This window comes from Oryza brachyantha, chromosome 2 (genome assembly GCF_000231095.2).
Source record: "Oryza brachyantha chromosome 2, ObraRS2, whole genome shotgun sequence".
NCBI lineage: Eukaryota > Viridiplantae > Streptophyta > Magnoliopsida > Poales > Poaceae > Oryza > Oryza brachyantha.
This window is the reverse complement of record NC_023164.2, coordinates 20,152,814-20,179,007: the sequence shown is the minus strand read 5'-3', so window position 1 is coordinate 20,179,007 and position 26,194 is coordinate 20,152,814. Positions and strand designations below refer to the sequence as shown.

General features: G+C 39.5%; 1 protein-coding gene across 1 annotated transcript; it reads right to left on the bottom strand.

Annotated features, from left to right (window-relative positions):
• Window positions 1-1,872: 1,872 nt before the first annotated feature.
• LOC102701235 (tripeptidyl-peptidase 2) lies at window positions 1,873-23,879 on the bottom strand. The gene is made up of 34 exons (XM_006647584.3): window positions 23,285-23,879; window positions 22,506-22,584; window positions 22,340-22,413; window positions 21,905-22,014; window positions 21,744-21,824; window positions 21,321-21,407; window positions 21,099-21,241; window positions 20,441-20,591; window positions 20,241-20,363; window positions 19,663-19,746; window positions 19,382-19,569; window positions 17,421-17,595; window positions 17,193-17,314; window positions 17,012-17,091; window positions 15,354-15,412; window positions 14,897-15,051; window positions 14,190-14,368; window positions 10,996-11,108; window positions 10,745-10,915; window positions 10,497-10,625; window positions 10,321-10,421; window positions 10,115-10,232; window positions 9,289-9,368; window positions 7,727-7,799; window positions 6,995-7,080; window positions 6,869-6,920; window positions 6,613-6,744; window positions 6,348-6,416; window positions 5,944-6,036; window positions 5,069-5,161; window positions 3,770-3,868; window positions 3,576-3,668; window positions 2,995-3,144; window positions 1,873-2,274 (listed from the first exon to the last, which is right to left on the bottom strand). The coding sequence occupies exons 1-34, from the start codon at window positions 23,679-23,681 to the stop codon at window positions 2,116-2,118; spliced, it is 4,098 nt and encodes a 1,365-aa protein (XP_006647647.1). The 5' UTR covers window positions 23,682-23,879; the 3' UTR covers window positions 1,873-2,115.
• Window positions 23,880-26,194: the final 2,315 nt, after the last annotated feature.

Sequence of the window (26,194 nt, the reverse complement as noted above, 5' to 3'; positions counted from 1 at the left end):
GAGTGGAAGACTGCCAGGCAATTGCCCAGCAGTTAATATATTAAACGTACTTATTTTTTAAAAATCTTCTCACCTTTTTGAAGTAAATACTCTCTCCAATCAGCCCTGGTCATTGGGTTGGTTCACTGCGCATGAGCGTTGGGCGGGCGAGGCATGGGGCAACGGGGGAGATTAACGGGAGGCGCCACTGAGGCCAACGGCTTAGGGCCAGGGGCCTCAGGTGGGCAGTGGCGCGTGCGTGGGCGGGGTGGCGAATGCGTAGGGCAAACCGAACAGTGCTTGACTCCGTGGCCGCGTGTGCATGTGTCCGAGTGCCTATGTGGTTGGGGTCTTCTAGGGTTTCTGTGCTAGAGCATCTCTAACAATCTAAATTAAACTCTTTAAATATCTATTTAGCCACTCTCTATTTTATTTTGTAAGTTAAATTCGTTTTTTACTTCAACAGTCTCTCCATTCATTCTTTCTATTTTGAGTGTATGACATTAGGGCCTCATATGTCAGCCTCTTCTTTCTCTCTTCTCTCCTTTCTCTTTCTCTCTCTCTTTCTTTTTCTTCTATCTTTCTCTTTCTCCAGCGGCGGCCGAGGCTCACCGCACGCGAGCCGCGTGAGGAGAGAGGCGGCGGAGCGGTGGCACGACGTCGACATGGCGTGGGGAGGGCGGCGGAAGGCAGCGGGCCGGTGCACGAGGAGGCGGACGGCGACGACTGGCGTGCAGGGCGGGGTGACGGCCGTGCTCGGGTCGCTAGGAGGAGAGAGGAGAGTTAGACTATGGGCCCCACGTATGGGCCCACAGATAGCAAGTCAGTTTGGCTGGCCAAATTTGGCCAGTTTGGGGGCTGGTTTGGTTAGTCGGATGACTTGGCCATCCAATTGGCCAGTCTGTTAGAGTGTTCCTTTTTGTCAAAATGGTTAAATTTTAGCTTGAAGAATGAGATGGAGCATCTGTTAGAGATGCTCTTATATGCTAAATGGGGCAAGCCAATTGTCTTCCCCATAGGTGATTTTCCTCATCCGTCCTAGAAAATTCCAAGGCCCTGATCCTGAAGCCCCATGAAAGAAAAATAAGCCCCAACCCTAACCCCGTAGTCAAGTGACTAGCATGAAGCAAGTGTCAAATCAGATTGTAACGGTTCAGATTCTAAGATTTACTAGTTGTAAAAGTCAGGAAAGGTAGTAAAAGGGAGATGACGAGAAACTGAACTTAAATTAAAAACAAATGTACTAACCAAATTGTTTATGTTCTCGTTAGTTATTTCCCATAACCTCTAGCTCCTGAAATAAATAGGGCCATAGCCATGAGGTCTATCAAAGATAATATAGATCCAAAACTTATCTACTACCTCATATTAGCCAAAATTTAAATTTTATAACTTGATTTTAAAGGATTTTTATTGTAATTTATTTTTTAGTATTTACTTTTAGATCCTTAAAAACACGTATATAAAAGTTTTACACAAATTGTTCTAGTCAATAAGTTCTCTCAGTTATGCTTAATATAAGCCGAGAAATGAGTTTGGCTATAGTGAATTCATGATGATGGCTTATGTTGACTGACATGTGACCGTAGCACCAGCTCAAAATCTCATGCTATCTCTATCCTAAAAAGACTTTTTTTTCCTATGTCCAATGTTTGACCATCTGTCTTATTTTCAAAAAAAATATTAAAAAAAACTCAAAAAACTAATCATGCATAGAGTACTCTTCATGTTTTACTATCTAATAACAATAAAAGTATTAATCACAATTTTTTAAAATAAAACAAAGAGTTAAGAATTATATTCAAAAACGGAAAAATAAACTTATCCTAGAATAGAGGAAAGTTATAATAGGAGTTCTACAAGCAATTAAGGAGAGACATAAAAGCTGGTGTCGACAGTAAGTTCACGCAGGACAATTGATAACTGATGTCCTCAATCATTTGAAACGAGGAATTGGAATAGGAGCCAAGATTGCACATATCAGAAAGTTGAGCTAGAGGTAGAGGATGGCCTTCTTATTACCATTTGAAAAGAAAAATCGTCGTGAAAGGCTACCAAACCAGCAAGTTGATACCAACAATGACATAATATTGAATCTATTGGTGCTGAGAAATGAGTGAAAGATACTCCTAATAATTAAAACGGAGGCAAAGATGGGGGAAATCGGACATGCATCCACTGCTTCTCGTAAGCTGATACATGGGCCCATCCTATCTCCTCAACCAACTGGATCTTCAAATCGTAAAGTTTTTTCTTTGCTTGCTCGGAGTCATCTTGAATCATGTCATTCAGAACCTGTCCATCACGAAGATATTTAACGTTAGCAGAGTGGTAGGTGCATCGGGGAAAAATGGGGTTAAGACGGCAGGTATAAGAAAATTAGGGTTAGAATTTAGGAAATGTCTCTTTTTTTAAGAATAGGAATGTCAAAGAGAATCTTCTAACTTGTATAACTTTGATCTTTTAATTTTGGTGATGTGGTCTCTCGACTACAGCATTTAACTATAGTTTGTGCCTTGTTACTTATCACCAACAGATCATGCAGGGCGAATTGACTGAGATTCAACGATTTGTTTTCATCAATAACTATAGTTTGTGCAGCTTCTACAGAAACACAGTTGAATCATAGCATGTGATAACGGAGCTTGATGCAAACTCTGCTCATATCACGATTTAGGAAAAGAGTAATAGTTTCACGATAATAGATTTAGTAAAGTTGGTGACACTGGGAGTCTTGAACAAAGCGAATTAAGGAGCATTTTACTGCATGCCAAGGGCCTACTATTTCTGTTGTTTGTTTGTAGCAAAAATAGATGGCATGCATTACATATTTGCAGATCAAATAACATATTGCATAACCATGAGACACCTACAAGTACCCCCACTGTTATGGGTTAGGGTTCATAGGGGGTAAATACCGGTGGGAGGATAGAACTGGCTTGATTAAAGATATTAGATATGGAGTATATCATAATTGCAATGCTAAGAAAACATTGATGGGCACTTGGTAGGTACCTTCAATGCAGTGCCAAGTCTTCCACAGCGCCTCTCCCTCAGGACAGTTAAAGAACCGTATTTTGTAGATTTGGCATCAACCCATTTGATCAATTCTTTGTAAGTCTCTTCAAAATCATCTTTAGCAGATGCCTCAGTTGACTCATCAGTCTGTCAGTAAAGAATGAAGAATCTTATACTTCAAATAAAGAAAACTTTTATGTGTGGAAACACAAAGAGCCTCAATTGTATCAAATACATAAACACTTGGTTATGAGTTTATGATAATGCTAATATTGAGAGGACTCAGGGGAGAACGTAAAATATAGGCCCAAGGGACCATACTTAACACAAATGTTACCATTCTAAGAAGGCAAGGAAATAAAAAAGAGGAGCAAGAATATTTATCACGATGGTATTAAAATTTGCATGCTGACTTATAACTAGTAAAAACGTTAAGTGACAATTTAGCTTACGGAACATGTACAAGGTTTTCAAGCATTAGAGATGTAAATATAAGAGACAGATCCCAGTCTCTTCGTACGATAAAGATATGACAATAAGGTGAAGAAATGTATACAATGTGATGGAAGGTGCTGTACCTTTAGTGACTCAATCTCTGCCAATGCAAGACCCTTTTGGTATAGTGCATCAGCCAACTGGTCTCGTGTTTCTTCCATGTTTTTCTTATTTTTCTACGAGGCACCAGAAGGTTTCAGATAAGCAGGGCAGCACAAAGTGATAAATTTGATTTAACCACAAAAAGACAAATAGTAGTACATAAATAATCTATTACCTGCGCCTCATCATCTTCAGGATCTGGTTTAAGGGACAAAGACTTTGCCAGATCCTCTTTATCAATACTGTCCACAACCTCATCAGCTGCAGCAATAATCTGAAACCAAGAGCATAAAAAAGTTTAAATAAATCAGAAAAGTTCATTGAAAAAAACAAAATATGAAATGTCTTATGTTAGAACAAATACTGAAGGTCAAATGAAACTCACTTATTAGTCGAAGTAATTAATTATTTATCTACATTCAGTTTTTTCTTGAAATAAAGTGCAGTACAATTTAATCTCACGGAGTAATGCATAATCTCCTGCCAAATGTCAAAATACCTAAAGGAATGATGAGAATACTGGATTATCTTTAGCTACCAGGCTCTGACATGGAAAAGATACAAGTTTGCACATAGATTTTGATAGTCATTTGTCCAGTCAAAATATGGTTACGGCGGGCATATTGGCAAATGTGTTAGGAAGTGGCATTTGAAAAATTGTTCCCTCCCGTGGCCCCTTTCCAATTTTATCGAATAACATATACTCCCTCTGGTTTTTAACAGATGATGTTGACTTTTTGGCATATGTTTGACTATTTATCTTATTTAAAAAAGTTGATGCAAATATTTAAAATTGTTAGTCATGCTTAAAGTACCTTTAAGAATAAACCAAATCATAAAAAAATTTCTATAATTACTTTTTTTAACAAGAGAAACAGACAAGCGTGAATCAAAAAGACAGCATCATTTACTACTCATATCCTTAAACGTAGGGATTGTAAGGACGAATCTGGACAAACGCATGTCCAAATTCATCCCTTGCATTTAAGGATGGAGGTAGCATGAAAAACTGGAGGGAATATTAGCTATATTTCATGTGAAAGACATAAACTGTGTTGACTAAGTACAAATGCACACAAGTTGGTTTGATCTTTAAAACAGTAACGGCATGAGCCAGATTCTCAATCCTTTGAGTGTCCCTCAGGATTCTGACCATCCGATCAAACACTTAACACTGCCAAGTCTCAGCACGCCTGTTTTGCAACAGGAGTGCTTTTTCCCTACTGGAAGGAATTAGACATGTGGTAACAGTATTGCATAAAGACATCAACAAACTAATCAGTTCATTTATTAAAGGACTACATCATGGTGGAATTTGCAGCATTTGACCTAGTGATGTTTTTAAAAAAACAAAAACGAAAACATGCCCCATGTATCCAACCATGGATGCAAAATTGTCTGAATGTTTACCTTTTTATTCAACATAAGATGCAGCGAATGAGAGAAACATAAATGAAAAGAAAGTATTAATTACCTCTTTTTGATGGCTAATTTTATCATCTGTTGCTTTCTGAACAATGCATTCCAAAATTTTGGCAAGCAAAGGTGTATATTTTGGATACTCTGCCTGCAATATGCCAATAAAACAAGTTAAGGTGATTTAATTGACATTGCAAAGCAATATAAACAAATGTAGCTCATAATTCTATAACAGAAGTGACATTTAACACATTTAGCAAGAAAAATTCACATTACAATGATCTCATAGTCTTTTTTTATTGTAACATCTTATTAGCATTAACTAAAATTACATGTACCATGGTCAATTGCAAATCTGCAAACTACAAATGCTTATAGAATAATAAAAAAAGAAAAGCAAACTAGAGTTGAGGTCAAGTTATTTATGAATCTGCAAACTTTAGATACGGTTCATTGCGGCAGTCAGATGAGATCAAGGCCTGAGCTGCATCACCCAGGAAAGCTCAAGGCATGATAGAGCTCAAGGGTGTTACGGCAGTCTCAATGGAAACCATGGGTAAACTCATGTGAGATGTGGTGAGGGGAATAGGTTGTAGTAGGAAGAAGCAAAGGGTAGTGTTGCTATTCTTCATCTTTTTTTTTTCAGAGAAAAAATAAAATAAAGGAAAATTAAGAGAAGCTTTGACAGAATGCCAAATAGAAGAATGAACGTAACTTTGGTGCTAACAAAGCGAACTGCAGTTTTTCAGTATTCTCATACTAAAATCATGATCTTTAGATGCTACAGGACCAAAATTTGCAGATAGTCAACAAGGTGATGCATTTAAGTTTAAGCCAATGCAGATACAATACATTAATTGTGTCTGGTCTTTCTTAGTGCAATAATAAATTATAGGATAAAAATGACCATGGAAGAGAAGCCAATGCTACCTTAAGAGAAGCAACAAGCTCCATCCAGGAAGACTTGTCATCCTCGGTTTCTTGATTAAATCCAGAAAGAAACTTTATCTTGGTGTCCCGAACCTGATCAATCAATTTAACTATTTAATGTGAAGATTGTATAACTACCTACGAATTTATATTGCAATAAGAAATACCATTTTTCTATAATAAACTATTACGCCACTTTCAGCAAAAGTTAAGGTAACAAGAAAAAAGAGGAAAACTAAGGCGATGTTTGTTGTAAGCACAAAAACTGACAATCTGAGGGATCAAATGACAGCCAACATGATCTTTGTTGTACTTTTCTCTCCTCAGGATCTAAAAATCCTTTATATTTCTGGATTCATCATATAAGTAAATGGCATTTAAGCTAACTATTAAAATGCTCCAACCTCCTCGTCCAATCTCTCTGAAATACTCTTTCTTCCAGCTGAAACACCCTTTTCTTTATCATTATCAACCTGAAAGTTTTACACAAACATCATATGTGCGATATGCAATAGAATATTCAGTACAAAAAATATGCAAAGGGAAAAAAGGGGTCGTATGGTTAAACCTGGCCTAGCAGTATAGAATTAATAAAAGATAACAAAACAGCAATGCTGATAGGAAACAAAAGGAGGACCAGTATATTCTCTAATAATCTGGCGAACTGACCTTTGATGGTGGAATGAGATACGAGATACAGTAAGATGCTGGAGCATGCTGGGTTTGGTCATCTTTCTTGTTGAAAGAGCTTACGGCACCATAGGTTATTGACCCAGCCAAAAGAGACCCAGGTAGAACATTCTACCAAACAAACACACAGATCAACATATTAAACAAAAAGGTATAGCGGTTAACTGGTCATCTAAATAAAGACCAGAACAGTATTAAAAAATCGAATCAAGTTATACACCATCAAGACATGTACCTTCGGAAGTTTTTCTCCAGATGGTGGACCCACATAAAATGCTTCTGGTTCTCTAAAAATTTAAACACCAGTGGTGTCAAAGTGCTATTCTAATAAGGTAGTAGTAAAAATTTGTATAGGAAGTACCCTGGGACTAAAACAGAGGATTTGAAGGTGCCATTTCCAACTACAGGGCCATCAGGTTCAGAGTAGAAACTCAATTGAATGCAATCCTGCAATTAGATTAACATATACATCATTGCTGGATAGGTGACTTATAAATCAAAATTCTCAATGATAGCTTGCATAATGTTTGAACCAGAGAGAAGCGCTCTAAAAACAAGTCAGGTAATAGACTATATACATTGTACAGGATTACCAGGTGAATGAGTGCATAATTCCGCTTAAAAATTTTTCGGACCCAGAAACCTATCAGCCCTTCGAAACATTTAACAGTAACAAGATATGTTTCAAAACATTTCAGACGATTTTATGCTCTATCTGTATATGTTTCCGGCTATCCACAATAAACCTGATGAGTACTATACTTGTATATAGGACTGCAATTGAACATGTGCAACCAATGACAGCAATTTTGACAGCAGTGCAATATGCACAAACCACAGGGTAACACTAAATGTTGATGTGCAACTCTACTGCTTACACATGATAATTCACACTTCCAAGCATTTTTTACTGAGCTTATTCTCCAAACTTATATCACCCCATACCCACAAATCTGAAATGAAATGGGATTTGTATGGTAAAAGAGATGACATTATTTATGACGAACAATAATACTTAGATGCCCTCAATAATGCATACAATTAAAATATGAAATAAGTCCCGTACTCTCATTAGCAATATAAGATGCAGTACCTTTTTCTCTAGCTTCCTCTCAATAAATATAACCAACTGCTTCATTTTCTCCAATAACTGCACATTGTCATGCCTACACACATTTATTAGACAAATTCATGCAATGAACTATATTTTTTTTCACTGAAACAACAAAACATAGACGGTGATCCATGAAATTGTCAAAAACAGCCAACATAAGATAACTCCGCAAATATACAATTAAAAAGATCTCCAAACTACCATATGGTGGGCACAGAGAAATGTTTTTTTTTCCTTATGTATATTTTATCATAAAAATGCTTATGGTGCATATCTATCATAACAAAATTATTTGGAAATTGAAAAATTGAATCATAGCACCATCAGACAATTCACAAAGAAAAGCACTCAAGAACTTAAGAGGGATAATTAATTGTGCTTAGGAAGGCTCCACTGGACTGCGATGGATAAAGGAAAGGAACCTTGCAAGGAATATGAAACATTTGAGGGGATACGATGAACTTTTTGGAGAAGACTTAATATTTATTGTTTTTGAAATGTTGAATAATTGCATCTATAATTTAATCCAAGATAGAACAGATTTAAAATTCTTCACATTTTATCCCCACCTACCCTCCCACCCCCATCAATTCCTCATTTATTGAGTGACATCATAGTCTTTTCTTTGCAACCTTGATCCCTACTAAACAACCTAGAAACACTTGTATTTTGAAATGGAGGGAGTATTTCAGTGGGCAGTGACCAGCCAACTGAATCCTGTATGCAATTATGCTGCATACTTCTACAGTGCTGTTGACGTCAACACTGCCACTGCACACAACAGAAATATCATACGCAGCACCGGAATGAAAACACAAGACCATTTTTGTTCATTCAAGAAATATATCATATGTTTTATGCTTAGCCCTGTTTGGTACAGTTCCCAGTCCAACATTTCTTGGATCTGGATGAATCATTTTGTTTCTATTCTTGATAAAATATAAAATTTCAACTATTTTAATTTGGCCTATAAACTACAAATCCAGCATAGGTCAGATCTGAAGCTGTGTCAAACAGGACCTTATCATTATTCAAACTGGTGCTCCAGAGTAAATACTACCGGACTACTGGAGTGCAGCGGAGCATACAAAGGTAAATCCCTGTCGTGCTCTAGTTTAATTGCTCAAATATGTGGCTTAGTGCAACTGTAGGTGGTCACCTACACCACCTAGGTGTATGTGCCACCCCATTGACAAGAGAGAAGCGCCCATCACTCTTTGGAGTACCAATGTAGCCATATAGCCTTCTGTTGCACTTAAACCTGTAAGTTGTGTGAGTATCTTGCCTCTTTTAGGGAAGGCTATTCAAACTTCAAAAATTTAGCTATAGCTCTTAACTTCCAATTCTTGTGTATAGGTGGTGAATGATTACAGAGTAAAATCATAAGTTTCCCATTAGCTCACATTTAACTATATCATATCCTATCATATCCAAATAAAAATTGTACATCACTACAGCACAGCCATTTAGAAAATTGCAAAAGGCTTAATAAGGATAAGAATGTATGTAGTAATAACTTGTACTATGTGGGAAAGTAGTACCTTATGTACAATTGCAGTGTGTATTCACCTTTTGAAAGTTTGACATAATCAGGATAAACATCACCACTAGAGTATACACACTGTCGATGGAAAAAAAAAAGTAAGTTTGCTAGGGGATATCAGATATGTAGGTTGAACAGAAAAGGGTGACAAGAGAGACATCGAGAATTGAGCATATTATATTAATTCAGGTTTCTGCCCCCTATGGGATGACCCCCTTTTTGAAGCAAAATCCCTAATGAATTATTTCAAAATTGCCGACCAAATCTATATATAGTAGTACATGTAGTTTTAAAATGCATGCAACAAATTGTGCATGGCAGTATTTCTTTTAGTACCACATTCATTATAGTTTTATAAGTACTATTGGGAAAAGAATGTAATAATATTGAGAATTCTAAAGTATAATCTGGATACTGGAGTACTGGACTAAGACTTGCCATATACTTTCTCCGTCCCAAAATGTAAAATTCTAGCATTTAAATATTGTCCAAAAATGAAAGCATTTATAGCATTATTCACAATCCTACTTATCCCATCAATCACTTATCCAAGATTCTTTCCATTTTATCCTCCACATATCCTTCCACTCTTATCCATTCCTCATTATTAAAGGGCACTATAGTCTTTTCTTCTTAACCTTAATCTCTGCTAAGCAAACATAGAGGTAGTACCAATCTAGCATGCAGAAGAAAAGGTAAAAGGTTGTAATCTTATAATCCCACCAAAGAATCAGCAGTAACTGTAAAGCATATTTTAAATATCCCTAACATATAAGAGGTACAGATTAAAGGAGTAAATGAGAAGATGAGAAAAAAAAATGCACCTTGTTTGAATCTGATATTCTGTAGAACTGAGACTCAAACTTGTTATCATATATTCTGTTGTTAAGTAGGGGCACATGAGGCTTTATTTCAGCACCATCCTCTAGTTTGAATTTGTAACTGCAGGGTGCCCGAGAGAGAAGAATATGAAAACAAATGAAGTACTAACAGGCATGTACAGTATCACAAAACCTAAAGTTAAACTCACGTTAGAGTTAGTGCAATGATTTGCTTGCCAGATGGTAATCTATCACGGCTCGTAGGCAGTGAACAAAGATTACACTCCACTGGTCGATAAGGGGTCTTCACCTGCAATCCATACAAATGAAATATATGTGGAAAGGAGAGTAGCACCTGGCAGGCTTCTGTAGAATCTTTACTAACCTTATTCAGAGTGGCGACAGGAACAAGCCTCTCTGATGCTAATAGAGATCTAGCAACTATGCGGACAGGTGCCTCACTACCATCAAGGCCAATTACTCTCTGATCGATGGATATTCCATGAAACACAATCTGTGAAGTTGGAATGAAAATATTCATCATAAATGCCATTTGCTATAGAAGTCTATTTTCAAATTTAGTTGGACAACCAAGGATAATCACTGAACAAAAAATATTCTTGGGACAGGTACCTCGAAATCAACGCAGGTCGGTTCATGACTAGCAATTCCGCTAGACCAGAACTGGGCTATGGACAACTCCAAAGTTAAGCCACCATCTACAGGAAAACTGAAATTCTTGAGAGAAGGTGAAGAGAAAGTGACAACAGCCTCCCATTTAATAGGTCGCTTCAGTGGACAGATCTGTTATATCAATGTTAGAATTAGCATAAATAAGTCATAAGAATGAAGATTGATTATTATGATCAACACTTAGTGCATACTTGAACAGCGTCCAAAAAGAACCTCCTAGGAGTATCAAAGGCTGATGTACGCATTGTAACTTCTACCCATGAAGCTCCAATTGGCACATTTATGAACCTTCTTTCAATGTGACCTGTAAGAAGAAACAACAAAATTACTTTTTTATCACAATAGAATGATATTAATTAAACATCTTAAACATATCTATAGAAGTGGGAGTTTCAAATTCAGTGGAATAATAATTACAGGTTAGTTCTGACCATGGTTCAGCATGGTAGAACTGGTAAAAATAAAAAAAATCAGCACAAACTGGATGATTAACCTCCAAGGAAAGAATGAGGCAAAAATCAGAAATAAAGGAGCTATAAGCAGTAGCTACAGGTGATCTTAATTGAACTGATGCAGAAAAAATATTGTTTAATCGTTTTTAAACAGGTCTCAGGGGTGCCAAATTTCAACCCTTTAGCACTGAAATTCCATTGAATAGTTGTTATGGGTAGATCTGTGAGGCTAGAAATCTATACTCCTCTGAAAGTCCTTTATGGTGGTGGTCATGAGTCTGTCTCACCGACCACTGACTGACATGTAGGGCCATAAGGCCATAGGGTCAGCAACTCAGAACCCCATGTGAATGTTCTGCTCGCCTTTTGCTGTAACACAGTTCTGTGGTGCTAGTTGTGGAGCTACCAGTCCATTGGGTGGAAGGATTGAGATCTGGGTTATTGGGAGAACATCAACGAGGCCGGTGGGGGAAATGAGGGCAACTTCCGCCAAGGCGGGGGAGACAAGGGTGCCGCTTCGAGACATGCACTGGAAGGCTTGAAAGGAAGCTGCGCGGGCACCATGCAGAGTCACTGTTGGTGGATGAGCCAAGGCATTGTTGCGGGAGGTTGCAGCCAGAAAAGGATGCGGACCACAAGGCATGGCAGAGGAGAGGGGATGGAGTTAATGCTGCCTGCGGAGGTGGAGACTGCCTGTAGGACAGGAGGCTGGCGATGAGGGAAGCCATGGCGTGCTACACTGCTACTCTATTCGTGAGTGAGTTGGTGGAGCATGCATGAGCTAAGGACCAGTGCTGCAGATAGCTCGCGAGCTCAGGTACCAATGCTGACATAGACAGATAAATGGAGATTGAGGCTGGGTTTCAAGCACTGCAGAGCGCGGGTGCCGCCACTTGCTGCACACCACAGATGCTGGAGAGGGATGGCAATGGAATGGGCACCTCTGTTCGGCAGCTGCGATGGTGAGTTGCTGATTGCTGACAGCTGAAGTGGCGGGACATGGATTGTAGGCTCTTGTGCGGAGAATAGAGAGGAGCCAGCAACTAGTTTCATCAATTGGGGATTTGGATAAAGCCAACTCAAGTTGTTTGTTTACCCTCCAGTCCTCCACTCCTCAAGGCGCTCCAGCTCTCCAGGACTCCAGGTCATGTGTATTGTAGTCACACAACATGGGTTCACATTCTACTAGATGGGTACCAATGCATATGCATTTAGTGGTGTATGCCAAAACAACAGTTTTTTTTCCATGCTGCATGCTCCTAACGTGCTAACAATGCTACAAAATATAATTTTTGCTTTTATCAACAAAAGATATCCGTTGCAACACATGGGCCTTTAGCTAGTAAATATAGAAGGATGGTTGAGGTTCTATGGAAAACCAGAGTCTTTTACGTACATGCCATTAAAAAAGATGGTGGTTACCTATGTACCACTAAAAATTTTGTAGATACCTCTATACCATCACACAAACTTTTATTTCTCTGCATACCATTCCGTCCACCTTCCGTTACATAATAACCTCTTACATGTGGGACCCACCTAGGAAAATTACTCTCCATGCCCATGCCCAGCCGAGTACTCCCTCCCGTGCGCCGCCTCCTCCCGCTCGCAAAACCCTAGCCGCCGCCGCCGCCAGACCGGCCAAATCCGGCGGTCCCCCGCCTCGCCGGACCGGCGCCGTCCCCGGACCTCCTCCCGTGCGCGCCCGTGCGCCAGCGGGGCGGCCTCCTCTCCTGGGCGGCGCGGCCTCCTCTCTCGTGCCGATCAGGAGGTACGAGAAGAAGGTGGAGGGGACGTTCCTGGAGAGGAGATGTGGGCCTACGCCTCCATTTGGGACGCCTCCGACCGCTACCAGCCCTTCATCTCCCACTTCGCCGACCTCAAGATCGCCGGTTGCACTGCCGCCCCCTACAGCCCCGTGCCGGCGTCCGGCGGCGGCTCCACGGCGCTCAGCCCGCAGCAAGAGGCCGCCATGGCGTGGGCGCAGCGCAGCACCATGGTCTACTACTACTGCCAGGATTACTCCAGAGACCACACCCTCTACCCCAAGTGCTAGCTGATGAACAATATACTAGTACATGTTTCCGTCCAAGATTAATTGCTTGGCTCATTGCTTCGTTGAATTCATGTATGTGCATGTATGAACTGCATGACGCCCAGCCCAGCTAGGCAGCTACAATGTGGTACTTGAGGCGTGCATGAGTTCACCAAAATGTTTGCTCGTCACTTCATTTGCTGCGTCATCAGCAAAATATATTTTTATTTATTCTCATATTTTTCTGATTTATTCTGATAATTTCCTGATTAATTTGGGCATTTTTCTGATTTTTTTTCATTATCCTGATTTTTTGCGAACTTTTTGGATTTATTTACGAATTTTCCTTTATTTTTTACAATTTTCCGAATTTATGAGCCAATTTTCCTGAATTTTCTGAAATTCTAGACATTTTATAATTTAATTACGAATTTTCTTACTTATTTCTTGATTTAAAATTAATTATGTCATTTTCTAAAATTTTTACTGACTTTTCATATTTACTTACTGTTTTAAATTTATGTTTGTCATTTATTTACTAATGAGGGCAAAACAGTCTTTTTACACCCCTATTTGACACCGTTAAGTCTCAATCCATCCAAAATGGCGTGTAGGTAAAAAAAAAAGTTAGGTTCATGGCATACGGGTGTCTACAAACTTTTTAGTGGCATGCAGGTAACCACCATCTTTTTAATGGCACGTACGTAAAAGACTCGGAAAACCAAACCTGCACATAGGTGAAAGTCCAAATGTGTGCCTGACACTTAAAAAAGATTGGAAGTATTCAAGGATGAAGGGAACCGTAACAAGTGTCCATACAAAAAAATATTGAACATAAAGCTATATAATTTTAGAAGAAACACAACTACAGTAAGCATCTGAGTAAAACACTGAGTACCTGACTTAAAGGAAAGATTTGAAAGTGTCAATGCAGGTGGCTCTCCTAATAGAGCAATAGGCTTTATTACAGTGATTGGAACACGGAAAATCGGTCCACGCCATGGTGCTTTGCAATCTATACCATAAACTTCATAATAGTGAAGGCCACTGCTGATATTAACAGGATTTACAACAATGCTGAAAAAGGCAAATGAAAAATACATGAAAAGTGTGGCTCTTGACAAAATAAACAGCACAAATTATTAATCAAATATTTACTAATAATACTGTGCTAGTCCAATTGGACCAGTCCTTGCATCACCTGTCGGTTGTGTGGTTTGACATGAACATACATTTTGTTTTATAACTGAACACTGAAGACCATCATAAGTTATAAAATATATATTATAGTGCAGTATGCTCTAATGGTGATGTATATATTTCATCAGTGAGGTTTCTCTTTCAATAAAATATATTTTCAGCGAAGTTAGGTTGCACTTGTGTGGACAATAAGCATCAATAATCAACTCCAAAGGAAAAATTGCACAATCATTGACTATTAAGTAGGTGAGTTATATAATGCAGTGTATATGACATGCATCTGCTCTTATAAACCTGAAGTCTCAGCAAATATGGCCAGTGCCAATAAGTGTGTTTTATGAGAATTATTTTACTGAAATGAAGAGTAGAAAAAAATCATATAACTTAAACAGACAAGATACCAACTTGAAACTGCGCCCATTGTTTGTCACCATTATATACTCAGGAATTTTAACAACAGAGCTATCAGTGGAATGCAGCTGCAGGCACTCCTCAAATGGAACCAATTGCTCCATATTACTGGCATCCTCATGAAATTTTGGGTCTAGTTGAACAGTCCACTGTAAAGCAAAACATACAATTAATTCTGATAATCTATAAAATTGGAAAAGTCAGTACAGTGAAATTTATGTGCTCCTTTACAGAGTTCATACAGAAGGTGCTGAAAATGTTAAAACATTTATCTAACCTTATTGAGTTCTACAGATCTAGGCTACTATTGAACAAGCATGGGGATCGTGGATAAACATTGATGTAACCTTATTGATCATAAAGGGGTTTTATGAATCTAGGCTAATATTGCTCAATCTAGTGCCTTCTGGGAGGACCATGAAATCAAAGAAGCAAGCAATCAGGAACTGACCTCACTTGTTTGCTGGCATGTGTTACTCCCACGTAGATATATTCCTCTAAGTTTAGGAACTGCATGCATGGTACTATGTTATCATATTTATAAAAAAGATACCAACTCGACATCAATCAATACTGATCTATAAGCGTTGTCCTGTAACAGATAAGAGTAAAGTTAACAAGTGCATGATGCAGTCACCAATGCACCATAATATCTATGTTCGCTGAACTACTAAAACTACAAGCAATAGATTTAAGTGGCAACATAAATTTGCTAAAAATGTACTATCTGAACCATACAATAGATGATGAGCCCTAAGATTAGTCAAGCCTGTACTCAAAAGATCTGCGGAGTATAACATCTGTGCTTACATTCAACATATGGCAAACCTAGTAGTACTTGGTAAAACAGGGATCTCATGCAATATGGATACAATGTTTGGTTGCAGAACTTATAAGAGTTACATATTGCAGTCTCCAACTTACTCCCAAAAGAATTCCGGTTGTTGATTTTATAAGAACTTACTCTCAAAAGAATATTCTCTTTGGTCATAAATATTTGGCGTTTAGGACAAGATTTTGTTAAACTTTTACAATTATGACCATCAATTTTATACAAGTTCATAAAATCTAATAAGTTTATGGTATTATCATAGTACTTTTCAAGGCAAATATGTGTATACCAATTCTTTTGTTGTTAAACTAAGAATTTGAGGAATTATTGATGATCAGAATTTTAAAAGTTTGATTGAATCTTGTCCTCAACATCACATATCTATGAGTTATGACCAGAGGGAGTATGAAGTATGATGCTACGGGAGTGTTGCTGAACACAAATCTATTGGTGTTATTTCATGTGTCCAAGAATACGGGATTTTGCCCCTTCTATCTTGTCTCAAAATATAAGGGATTTTGCTATAATAGTTGTCCCATCAATCAACTACAATCCAAATTTCTTCTCACCGTAGCCATAACTACCTTCTTACCCCCAACCACCTATCATTTAATAGAGGTATCAATGTATCATAGTATTTTCCTTCAAATCTTAACTTCTCCAAAAGATGCATAATCCTTATATTACGGGACGGAGGGAACAAAACACAAGATAAACCAATAGTACAAAAGAGGAAAAGACTTTCTTCAGAAAAAGTGAGAAAAAAGACTTGTAATACTAGTAATTGTTTTTCCTTTCAGACCTAGCATAAAATATCATAACAGATTGGCTACTAATAGGACCAACAGCCACTCTTAACAAATACTCCATCCATCTAGATAAGAATGTTTGGAGTTTTTTGGAGGGATTAAGGTTGAGAGAATGGAGGGTTTTGATTGGTTGAGATGCATAGGTAGGTGGGATGTTCATGTATTGTTGGACAAAATTCAAACTCTAATGTCCTTATATTTCTGGATGGAGGGAGTATATATTAAAAGGTAACTATAGATATACATCCGATAAGATATGCTCCCAAGCACCATTATATAATAGATGTTAAGATTTCACTTTCATCAAGGATAAGAGAGGAAATATTGCATAAACCACATCATAGATCATGAATGTGAACACAGTACTCCATTCACTTCAAATAAAGATTCTTTTTGTACAAATAGCTAAAACTTTATATTGAGAAGAAGATATGACTAGATGGATAGTATAAATAGAAATATACTTACTTGACTTCCCCACTTGATTGATTGATATTCTATAAGAAACAGGCGGCAACTCCTTAGCCTGCTGAGCATATTCAAAAGCCCTGACAAAGCAACAGAAATATGGCATCAACTAAAATTCAAAATCCCCAAATTAAAGACATTTTCCTCATAGAGCATAATACAAACAATTTATTGTTCTTACCTATCAACTTGCAAAAGCCCATGCCCTGTAGTTAGTTTCTCCTCAGGCACATCACTTATTGATGCAGCTGTATTCTCAATTGCCTTCCTCACAATATACGGGCTTAATGGAATGCCTTCGGCCTAAAATGTATCCTTCATTAACATAACTATATTTTTGTTTGCATTGCTTTACTGAACATTCAAATGATGATCACGTTGCTTAATGAAAAGAATGTTGGCAACAAACCTTCATGGCACTAACAAGCAGAGCAACCCCACCACAGGCAGAAGGAGATGACATGGAAGTACCATTCATGAGCATGCGAGACTGAAGCGTCCATGTTGGTACAGGAGCCACTGCTCCACCAGGTGCACTAATGGAGACACCGAGATCCCCATCAGCAGCAGGGCCTCGGCTAGACCTTACAAATCCAACCACACCAAAATTCAATTTCAAGCAATAAATTTAATGCTACTATTTAAATACATGCACAGTTCAAATAAACTATAACTTAAATCAATAAAAAATATGTAAAAGCTAGGCAGTAGGAAAATTCACCACATATCCTATCTAAAACCGAGAGTAACAAAACCCAATACACAAGTACTCACAAGCAGCTGTATTAATCACACGTTAAAGAAATAATCGTTTCACAAGTTAGGTGGACCAGTGAGCCAATGCAAACAGGAACATTTTGCCTAGGCTGTGACCTCAATACATAAGAGCAAGGCTAATGATATAGCCAGCAAGCCAGTTGTAAGACTCTTTGCAACCTTCTCTCAGCACACCTATATAGTAGTTAGCTCTTTATTATTAATACAGGATCCACTTGTCTCTCTCACAGAGTTTTTTGGTTCTTGTGCCTGAGCCGCTTGTACGCTTACAGGCCGCTTCTCCTCTCTCTCCTCCCATCTCTCCTCCATCTCAGCATTTAGTCGGCTTACAACCTGCTATTATACTTGCTCTAAGTACTCACTAGCAGCTGTATTAATCACATATTTAAAAAAACATTGTTTAATGAGCTAGGTGGACCAGTAAGCCAATGCAAACAGGGACTTGCTGCCTATGTTGTGAACAGACCATAACCAATATGAATTAGAAATGAACCAGTAAGGCAATGCATACAGTATAAGATGTACAGACACAAAAAACTGGTGAAAACAGCAAATACAGCTGTCAAAATTTTCCTCTCTTCTTTATCTCTCTAACAATGTGTAGCGCTAGAGGTTGTATTATGAGGAAAGACTAATGAACAAACAGCTGCCTGATAATTAGGGATTTCATGATGGCAGGGGAAGGTTGGCGCAACGTAGATTCCATGAGAGACCACAACCCAGTTGCAGACATGAGCTATGATGTGGCAAGGGTTTCAAACATCCTCATGTGAGGAACATTAGTGCTTGACAACTCCTTAAATCTAACAAGTTTAAGAAGAATCTGAAAAGAATGATGTACCAACACATAAAGCCTTCAGTTCCTTCAAAAAACACAGCACAATATGACCATCCATTCCTTGATCTCTAAAGTTTTAAGTTTCTAACAATTTTTATTAAAGCGAAAACATCAGGTGGATTACATAACTTAGAACTTACCTTTTCCCATATTTTGTTCAGATTTGATAATTTTGGAAGATAAGGCAAATTCCTATGCACAGAGAGTGGTAAAACATGAGCACGACTCCTGGAGTGAACCATGAAAGAGCATCCATAAATCCCATGAACACAAATAAGCGTCTTCTCTAAGTTTGACCATGAGGGAGACCCCAGCGTTCAGTGCTCAAGAAATAGACTCATATCATGGTATGCATAGACAAAGGTTGCCTCATAAAAAACTAGCAGTCAGTTTTAGTTTGCAGAAAGGTTGAGGACTTGAGGTTACAGAATCTATTTTGCCATTCACAAAAAAAAAATCCCATTCACAAAAAGATGCAACAATCAGAAAAGTGAATACTACCTCCATCCCGGAATAAGTGTTCTAAGATTCAAATTCTGTCCCACAATAAGTGCATCTCTAGAGAACTACTCACCCATCCTTCAGATTTCTCCCCATCTTACCCCCCAACTATCATCCCACTCAATCACCTCTCATTTAATAATGGGATTTAGTTCATTCTTTCCTTACTAATGTCCTAATCCTAGGATTGCACTTAATATGTGATAGAGGTAGTATTAATCGAAACATGATAGTATTAGGGGCTGGCCACATACCATGTGTATTCCATCCCCTCAGCTGGTGCTTGTACAACACAGTGAGCTCCAGCAGCCATAGCTGGTGAGACATAAGCACCAACACCAATAATGCTAGAGCTAGTACCACCAGGAGCACCGACAGTGTTTAAAGCGGGACCATTGTTTCCAGCACTACTAATAAATATAATGCGATGCTTGTCTACAACCTGTGAAACAGTATAAAACTCCAGTTAAGAGTCTACAGAACATCATAGGCATGGCCACATGGGTAAGGAATAACACCATATTAAAGGACCCACCTCACTAGCAAGATCAATAAATCTGCCATAGTCAGGAAGAAGAGTAGCCTCACCATAGCTCATGTTAATCAGATCACATTTGTGCTGAATAAACAAAAAATGAAGGACAGAAGGAGGAATTAAAGAAGAAAGTGAAGTAATTGAAGTTGAAGATACGCAATGGTAGTGAATAAAGAAAAAACTTGAAGATCAAGTAGAACAAGAGGCTGCTACACCTGTTTTGATCGAATCACTAATACTCAACCACTGAGCATTTAGTTGGGATATAGGGCCTGTTTGGGGGAGCTTCTCCCAGCTGCAGCTTTTCCCAGAAGCTGCCCCAAACGGTCCACAGCTTCTGAGAATCTATAGTTACAGATTCTGGAAAATAAACTAAGAATCCAGAATCTGGAGAAGCTGGGTTTAGAAGCTTTTCCAGATTCTCAGAAGCTGGCTACCAAGCAGCTGCTTCTCAGGATCTAAAGCTCCCCCAAACAGGCTCATATTTACAAAATAATTGTATTGAACAGAACAGGTTCAAGTACACTTTGTTATTTACCCAGATGAATTGATACCAAAAACGAAGGAAGCATAATCACCTCTACTGCAGCTATCAAGGCCCTAACCAGGCCTGTCCCTGTCTCCATTGATCCTAAACGAGTATCACCAATCTTGCAGGAAATCAGTTGTGCTCCAGGTGCAACTCCATTGAGCAAAGGTTCCTGTTTAAAGACATTGTCAACAAAAGCAGTGCCTCTATAACTTTCATAAAATGAAAACCAAAGAGCCAAGGACATACATCAGGATGAAAAGCAGCTGCAATGCCCGCAACATGGGTAGCATGAGGAGAACAATCAGTTACTATACTAACAAGGTTTCCATCATCGTAAATGTTTGCTACAAAAGAGCAAGCATCTAATTTGCTAAAAATCCCAAACTTCCGCTCAAGTCTGCAGATAATTTTATATAAATCAGAACACAACAGATGGAAGATGTTTAGTTTGTACAACTAATATGGATGCATTGAATGATATAAGTTATCAGAACAGCATATTGTACTGTAAATACTGTAAATATAAGTGAAATGGGTAATACAATTTTTACACAGTAAAATATATCATATTTGATCATGGTCTTGTAGGTTTCTGGTTCTACATGCTATGCTTGCAGTTTCATAAGTCCCAATTGGGCGTTAGGTCCAGACACAAGAAAGGGCGCATCAGTAACAGTGTTATAAATCATACGAAAACTAAGTCAGTGCACTGTTGATTAAGGGGTTAAGAGGATTAGAGCTTTCATTTCAGAGCAGTAAGTATCCATGTTCCTATAGCACACCGCAAGTAGATAACCAACAAATAATACATCTGGAATAAGATATGAGCAATGAACCATGAGTCTGCAAGCAATTATAGGTTCTGATTTACAATCTTAATAAGAAAACAGCGAATCAATCATACCTGTAGTTTGTCAATGGAACAAAATCTGCAAGTTTTCCACAATTTTGGTTGCTCTCAAGGCCCTGGGTATCAACAGCAACCCTCCAGACATCACCATCGTGCCATGCAACAACATCAATTACTGGCCCCCTGTCATCATAACCCTACAGAAACAAATGTAAGACACATGGTAGCGAAAGTTGGCTGAAACTTCATCTCATCTTATATGCCTGTTTTTCTTACTTCTGCTTGTTTCCTCAGGTAATCGAGCCTGTTTTGTAGGTCTTCATGAGCCATTTTTAGTTTGGCATCATCAGATTTACGGTGTTTCTGCAATCATTTTAAATGGGTTGAGACAATTCTTGCAGAACGTGCTTAAAATTTTCATAGAAGGCGGTGCAAAGCTGCAAGCACTTCTCTTAAATAATACATCAATTCAACCATTAGCAACAAATAGACCATTTCACATTTACATTTATTTACATTCTACACTCTCAATCATAATGTTACATCACAAAAGTTCCCAATAATTGACAACAGCAACCATGCAAAGTGCAAACTATATGAAGTACAAAGAAACAGAAGATATGACATGCCAGGGTGAATCAAAATTGCAAACTGAAAGAGAAGTGAACCTAAATGCACTCAAAGAAAGTCACTTCCAACCTTTTCGAATTCATTCAGCTGTTTCAATGCCTCAGATATTGCTTCTTGGTTTTCCTCATCCCATTTCTTCTTTCTTTCTTTCTGAACTCATAGTGAGTAAGTTCTTACAAAGATATTGTGTTTCAAGCCTTTAGAATACAGACACTGAAAATGAAATTTACCTTCAAACGGGAGGTAAGTGAATCCGTGAAGAGTTCATAAACTAATTTATAGCCAACATGCCACTCTTGAGAAGGGTTTTTCCATGAGGGGTTTATAATCAGACGAGTACCTGGGTGTAAACAGAGCTAGGGTGTCAGTTAAGGCAGGAATTCAACGCTCAGAATATGGTATTTTGTAAATCACATTGACAGATAATATCTTTAAAATTAATAGAAGTGGTATCAGAATGACATGCTTAAGTTGGATATTTAACAAAGAAAAGTTCCACTGGCACCTATCATTAACAAGGGAAAAAATCATGCTCCAACAGCTTGAATTTTTCCACGGTATAGGAATTTTATAAATAATAAAAACAATCCTTACAAAAAAAAAGGTTAAATAGCATGGAATTCCCCTGTGTATGAATAAACAAGCCTAAAAATTATAAAGCCAACCTGAAGCACCAACAATAGAACCATCATCATCAGCTTTCACCACTTTGGACGTGTCAACATCACCACTACCCGTGCTGCATTTAAACACATATATGTGTGATTTTGTTGAAGAGACATTGTCAAAAGAAAACCAACCAGTTTCACTATTTTGGAGGTGTTATGGCACCAGTCAAGAATGTCAAGGATTTTGGGCTTCCCATCTGAAGTAGTCTGCAAACCAGCTGCAGCCGGATCAACTCCAGAATCTGCCACACATACAAGTCAATAGGCAACCATAACAATTTATTTCAAAATCAAAAGAACTACAAGAACGAAATTATAATAATGTACATATATTTGCATGACCAAGTTAGATATATTGCAGATCCTGCAAGGACAAGCCTCTGATAAGAAAACTAGAAACCTTCCAAATAAGCATGTATGGAGTTACAGAATGTCAGAATCTGAATAGTAAGCTTTCTCCAAATATTGATCTTGACTATCTACTAGCAGTAGAGCTTCCATTCTGTGCAAATAAACCCAGTTGTCCTACTTTTTTGACATAGGGTGCAATGTGGTGATGCCCAATATTCCAACATCCATTGGACGAGCAAGGTAAAGATGGCTCTATATTGCTTCGACACTCGCACCAAATCAGATTCTATGAACACCGCATCATTCCTACAAAATTCAGTTAGGGGACATCGTTCTCACACGATGAACATTGCAACCATGGGCATTAACTGCCACTATCCATAGTAATGCAGTATCTACACAAGTCGCAGGGACTATCAAACTGAGCCGGTAAAACCCACAGCAACAAGCTACCAACTAGACTAAAGTAGCACCTGCTAACTCAACGAATTCCAGTCTCCGGCCTCGAGATGCATAAACAAAACCTTTGGGCGGTTCCACGCATCTAATGCGGTCAACGAAGAGCAGGGAGAGAGAGAGAGAGGCGCTCACCGAAGATCGCGATGAGCGCGCCGCGGCCGTCGTACTCGGGGTGCGCGGCGAGGAAGCGGTCGACGCCGATCTCCTTCTTCGGCATCAGCGACTCGAGGAACGAGGGCTCGGTGAGGTGGAACCCAGCCGGAGCCGCAGCAGCGGTCGTCCCCTTGGCGGAAGGCGGCGAGGTGGACGGAGAAGAAGAAGGCATCGCGCTGGCCGCGACGGCCCTCGCGCTAGGGCCCGGGCCTCCTCGGCGAGTAGAGACTGCCGCGAGGGCCGCGGCGGCGGCGGCGGCGGGGAGGAGCGGTCCAGGTCCAGACCAAGCGGAGACTGCGAGGAGGAGACGCAGGTGGGCGACGGATTTATGTAGCGCCGCTGCGGTGGTAGCGGAGCTCCCCCGCAAGTGCCACATGAGGTGAGGCGTGGGCTCGCGGCTGGCCCGATTCACCCACGTTTTCCGAATTTTGAGTTTTTATTAAAAAATCAAAGAGTTCGTATTAGTTTACTCCGGTTTAGTGTGGGAATCTGCGTGGAAAGCATGGCTTTTGACACGACGATGAGGAAATGAGTGAGCTTAGCTGTGATGGATAAGTTGGGAGACTGCTACCCTGCAGCAGCAATGGCGAACTGGGGGGGACTCTGCTCGCCGGCGGCGGTGGCTGCCTGCAGCCGTGGACGCTAGCCGCTGCCGGTGGTTGGCTCGGAGTACGGCAGCGTGGCTGATGCTGGGCAGATATTTTTGGGATTTTTGCTGATATGGTGGGGATGATATACCGCTATAGTACTATGCCCGTTTTAGTGGGATGTTTCTTTTCTATAAAAGCTAAATTGTGGTGTTAAGCTGAATAGCGGATTGATAACCAAAGTATTCCATCCGGTTAGTTTTTTTTTTACATTTTCGCGTAATTGACTTTTAAGCGTAGTTAAGTTGATCGCTCGTCTTACCATTTATTTTTTTACGATTTATGTTATGAGTCAACGTATGCCTAATTGTCATCGAACCTAAAAGAAACACACAGAGAAGTGGATGGTTTTGAACAAGTTGAGTTAATTCCACATAAGGAATACGTTTTTCTTAAAGAAATTTAATAACGCAAATTAAACCTTAATCATCTAGTCCCTCACTCCTTCAATGTAAGCTTAACTAATATTAAAGCTGATTGATTAACCAAAATTCTTACATTCAAGCCTCAAGGCAGTGATGTTTATGGTTAGTTTAGCGATTGATAGTTGAGGCAGTGCTTTATTAGCCATAAAAAATAAGCGAGGCAATCCAAAGCAATTTTAAAGTAGGACCTATATTTTTTCTCAACGGTCAAAAGCCAAAATGTACTTAAAATTAACTTCTAATTTTAAATTCTGGTTTGGTTGGTAAGCCATAAGGAAAAAATCAAACGATATATTTGCAAATATTTTTTTTTGCATGAAACTGTTATATATGTGTTTTTAGTGATCTAAAAGTAAAGACTAAAATAAAATATGATTAAAAAACTCTAAAATCAGTTGGTTAAAAATTTAAATTTTAGTTTATAAGCATAAGCATAAGTGAAAAGATGGGGTGACAAATTGGCAATAATAGATTTAGGAATTGTTTGATTCAGGATCATAATTTGCCACGCCGCATAATAAGCATGTACACTTTTTACTATAATAGTAGCTAACCACACTTCTCTAATTTGCTGGCTCACTAAACTCATTTTTTAACTAGATCTTGCCACACATGTGGCCAACAAATTGTTAGCCACACTTTATATGGCTTATCGTACCTTTGGCAAATTAGATTGTGTTAAAGTTAACCTTCAACCAAACACATTCTTAGTTTTCTCGTGGTACATATGAACATATTTCTAGCATTAAGTAAAAAGGAATAAATTTCACTAAATCACATATATTATGGCCAAGTTTCATAAAACCACAGAGTTTACATTATGCGCCATATAATCACATGTCTTACTATCCTGAAGTTCTATAAAACCACATTGTTGACTAATTATTCTTTGATCCATTATAAAACCACATCGTTGCTCTTTGCTGCGTGTTGCTACTACTACAGTACTGTGGTGGGTAGCATCTTCATCATAAATAAAAACAGGTTTGTACGGTTGCATATGATCAGAGCTGATGCAAGATAGACACAGTACACGAGTGGTGAAGCTCTAGCACTCCACGTAGATAAAGCTACTCGTCAAAAAAATCTTCTTTCCCAAGTGCATGTACCTCTAGAAGTGGTCCAAACTTTGCATGTCAGCCCTCCTCTTTTTATATTTCAGCCCTTGTTTTATAGTAATTAACAGAGAAGTCCAATTTTTTACACTAGATATCCAAAATCTAGAAAAATAATACAAAATCAACCCCTACACAAAAGTTTTCCCCTTTCCTCAGCGCTGGAGACAGGAGAGGGCATGGAGGAGACAACTATGGGGAGGGCGGCGCCGTGGCCGCCGGCAGCGGCGGCAGGCGACGGAGGCGACGGCCGCGGCAACGGGCGGGGCTCGGAGCTGCGACGGCGGCGGCGGGGCTCGCAGCAAGCTCGGGCGGCGTCGATAGTCAAGCTCGAGCGTCGGGCGGCGGCCGTCGAGCGGCGTAGGTGGCGGTCGGGCTTGGGCGTCGGGCGGCGGCCGTCAAGCGACGGCGGTGGCAGTCGGGCTCGGGCGGCGGCGACGGAGCTCGGACTGCGATAGGCCCTTCCGACGCGGCGACGGCCGGCTGAGGTGGAGCGAGGCGGCTGCTCGGCCATGCAGCCGCGGGCGGCCGCGAGCGGCCGCGGCGGGCGGACTCAAGGCGTCGTTGTCCTCCTTTCCGTCGCTGCCAGCACGGCTCTTCCCCTCTTCCTCTACCGGCGTCGGCGAGAGGCAGCGCGGTCGCGACGGAGCGGCTCACGGCGGCTACCAGCCTGCAAGGGCGAGGTGAGGCGTCGGCGCTCCG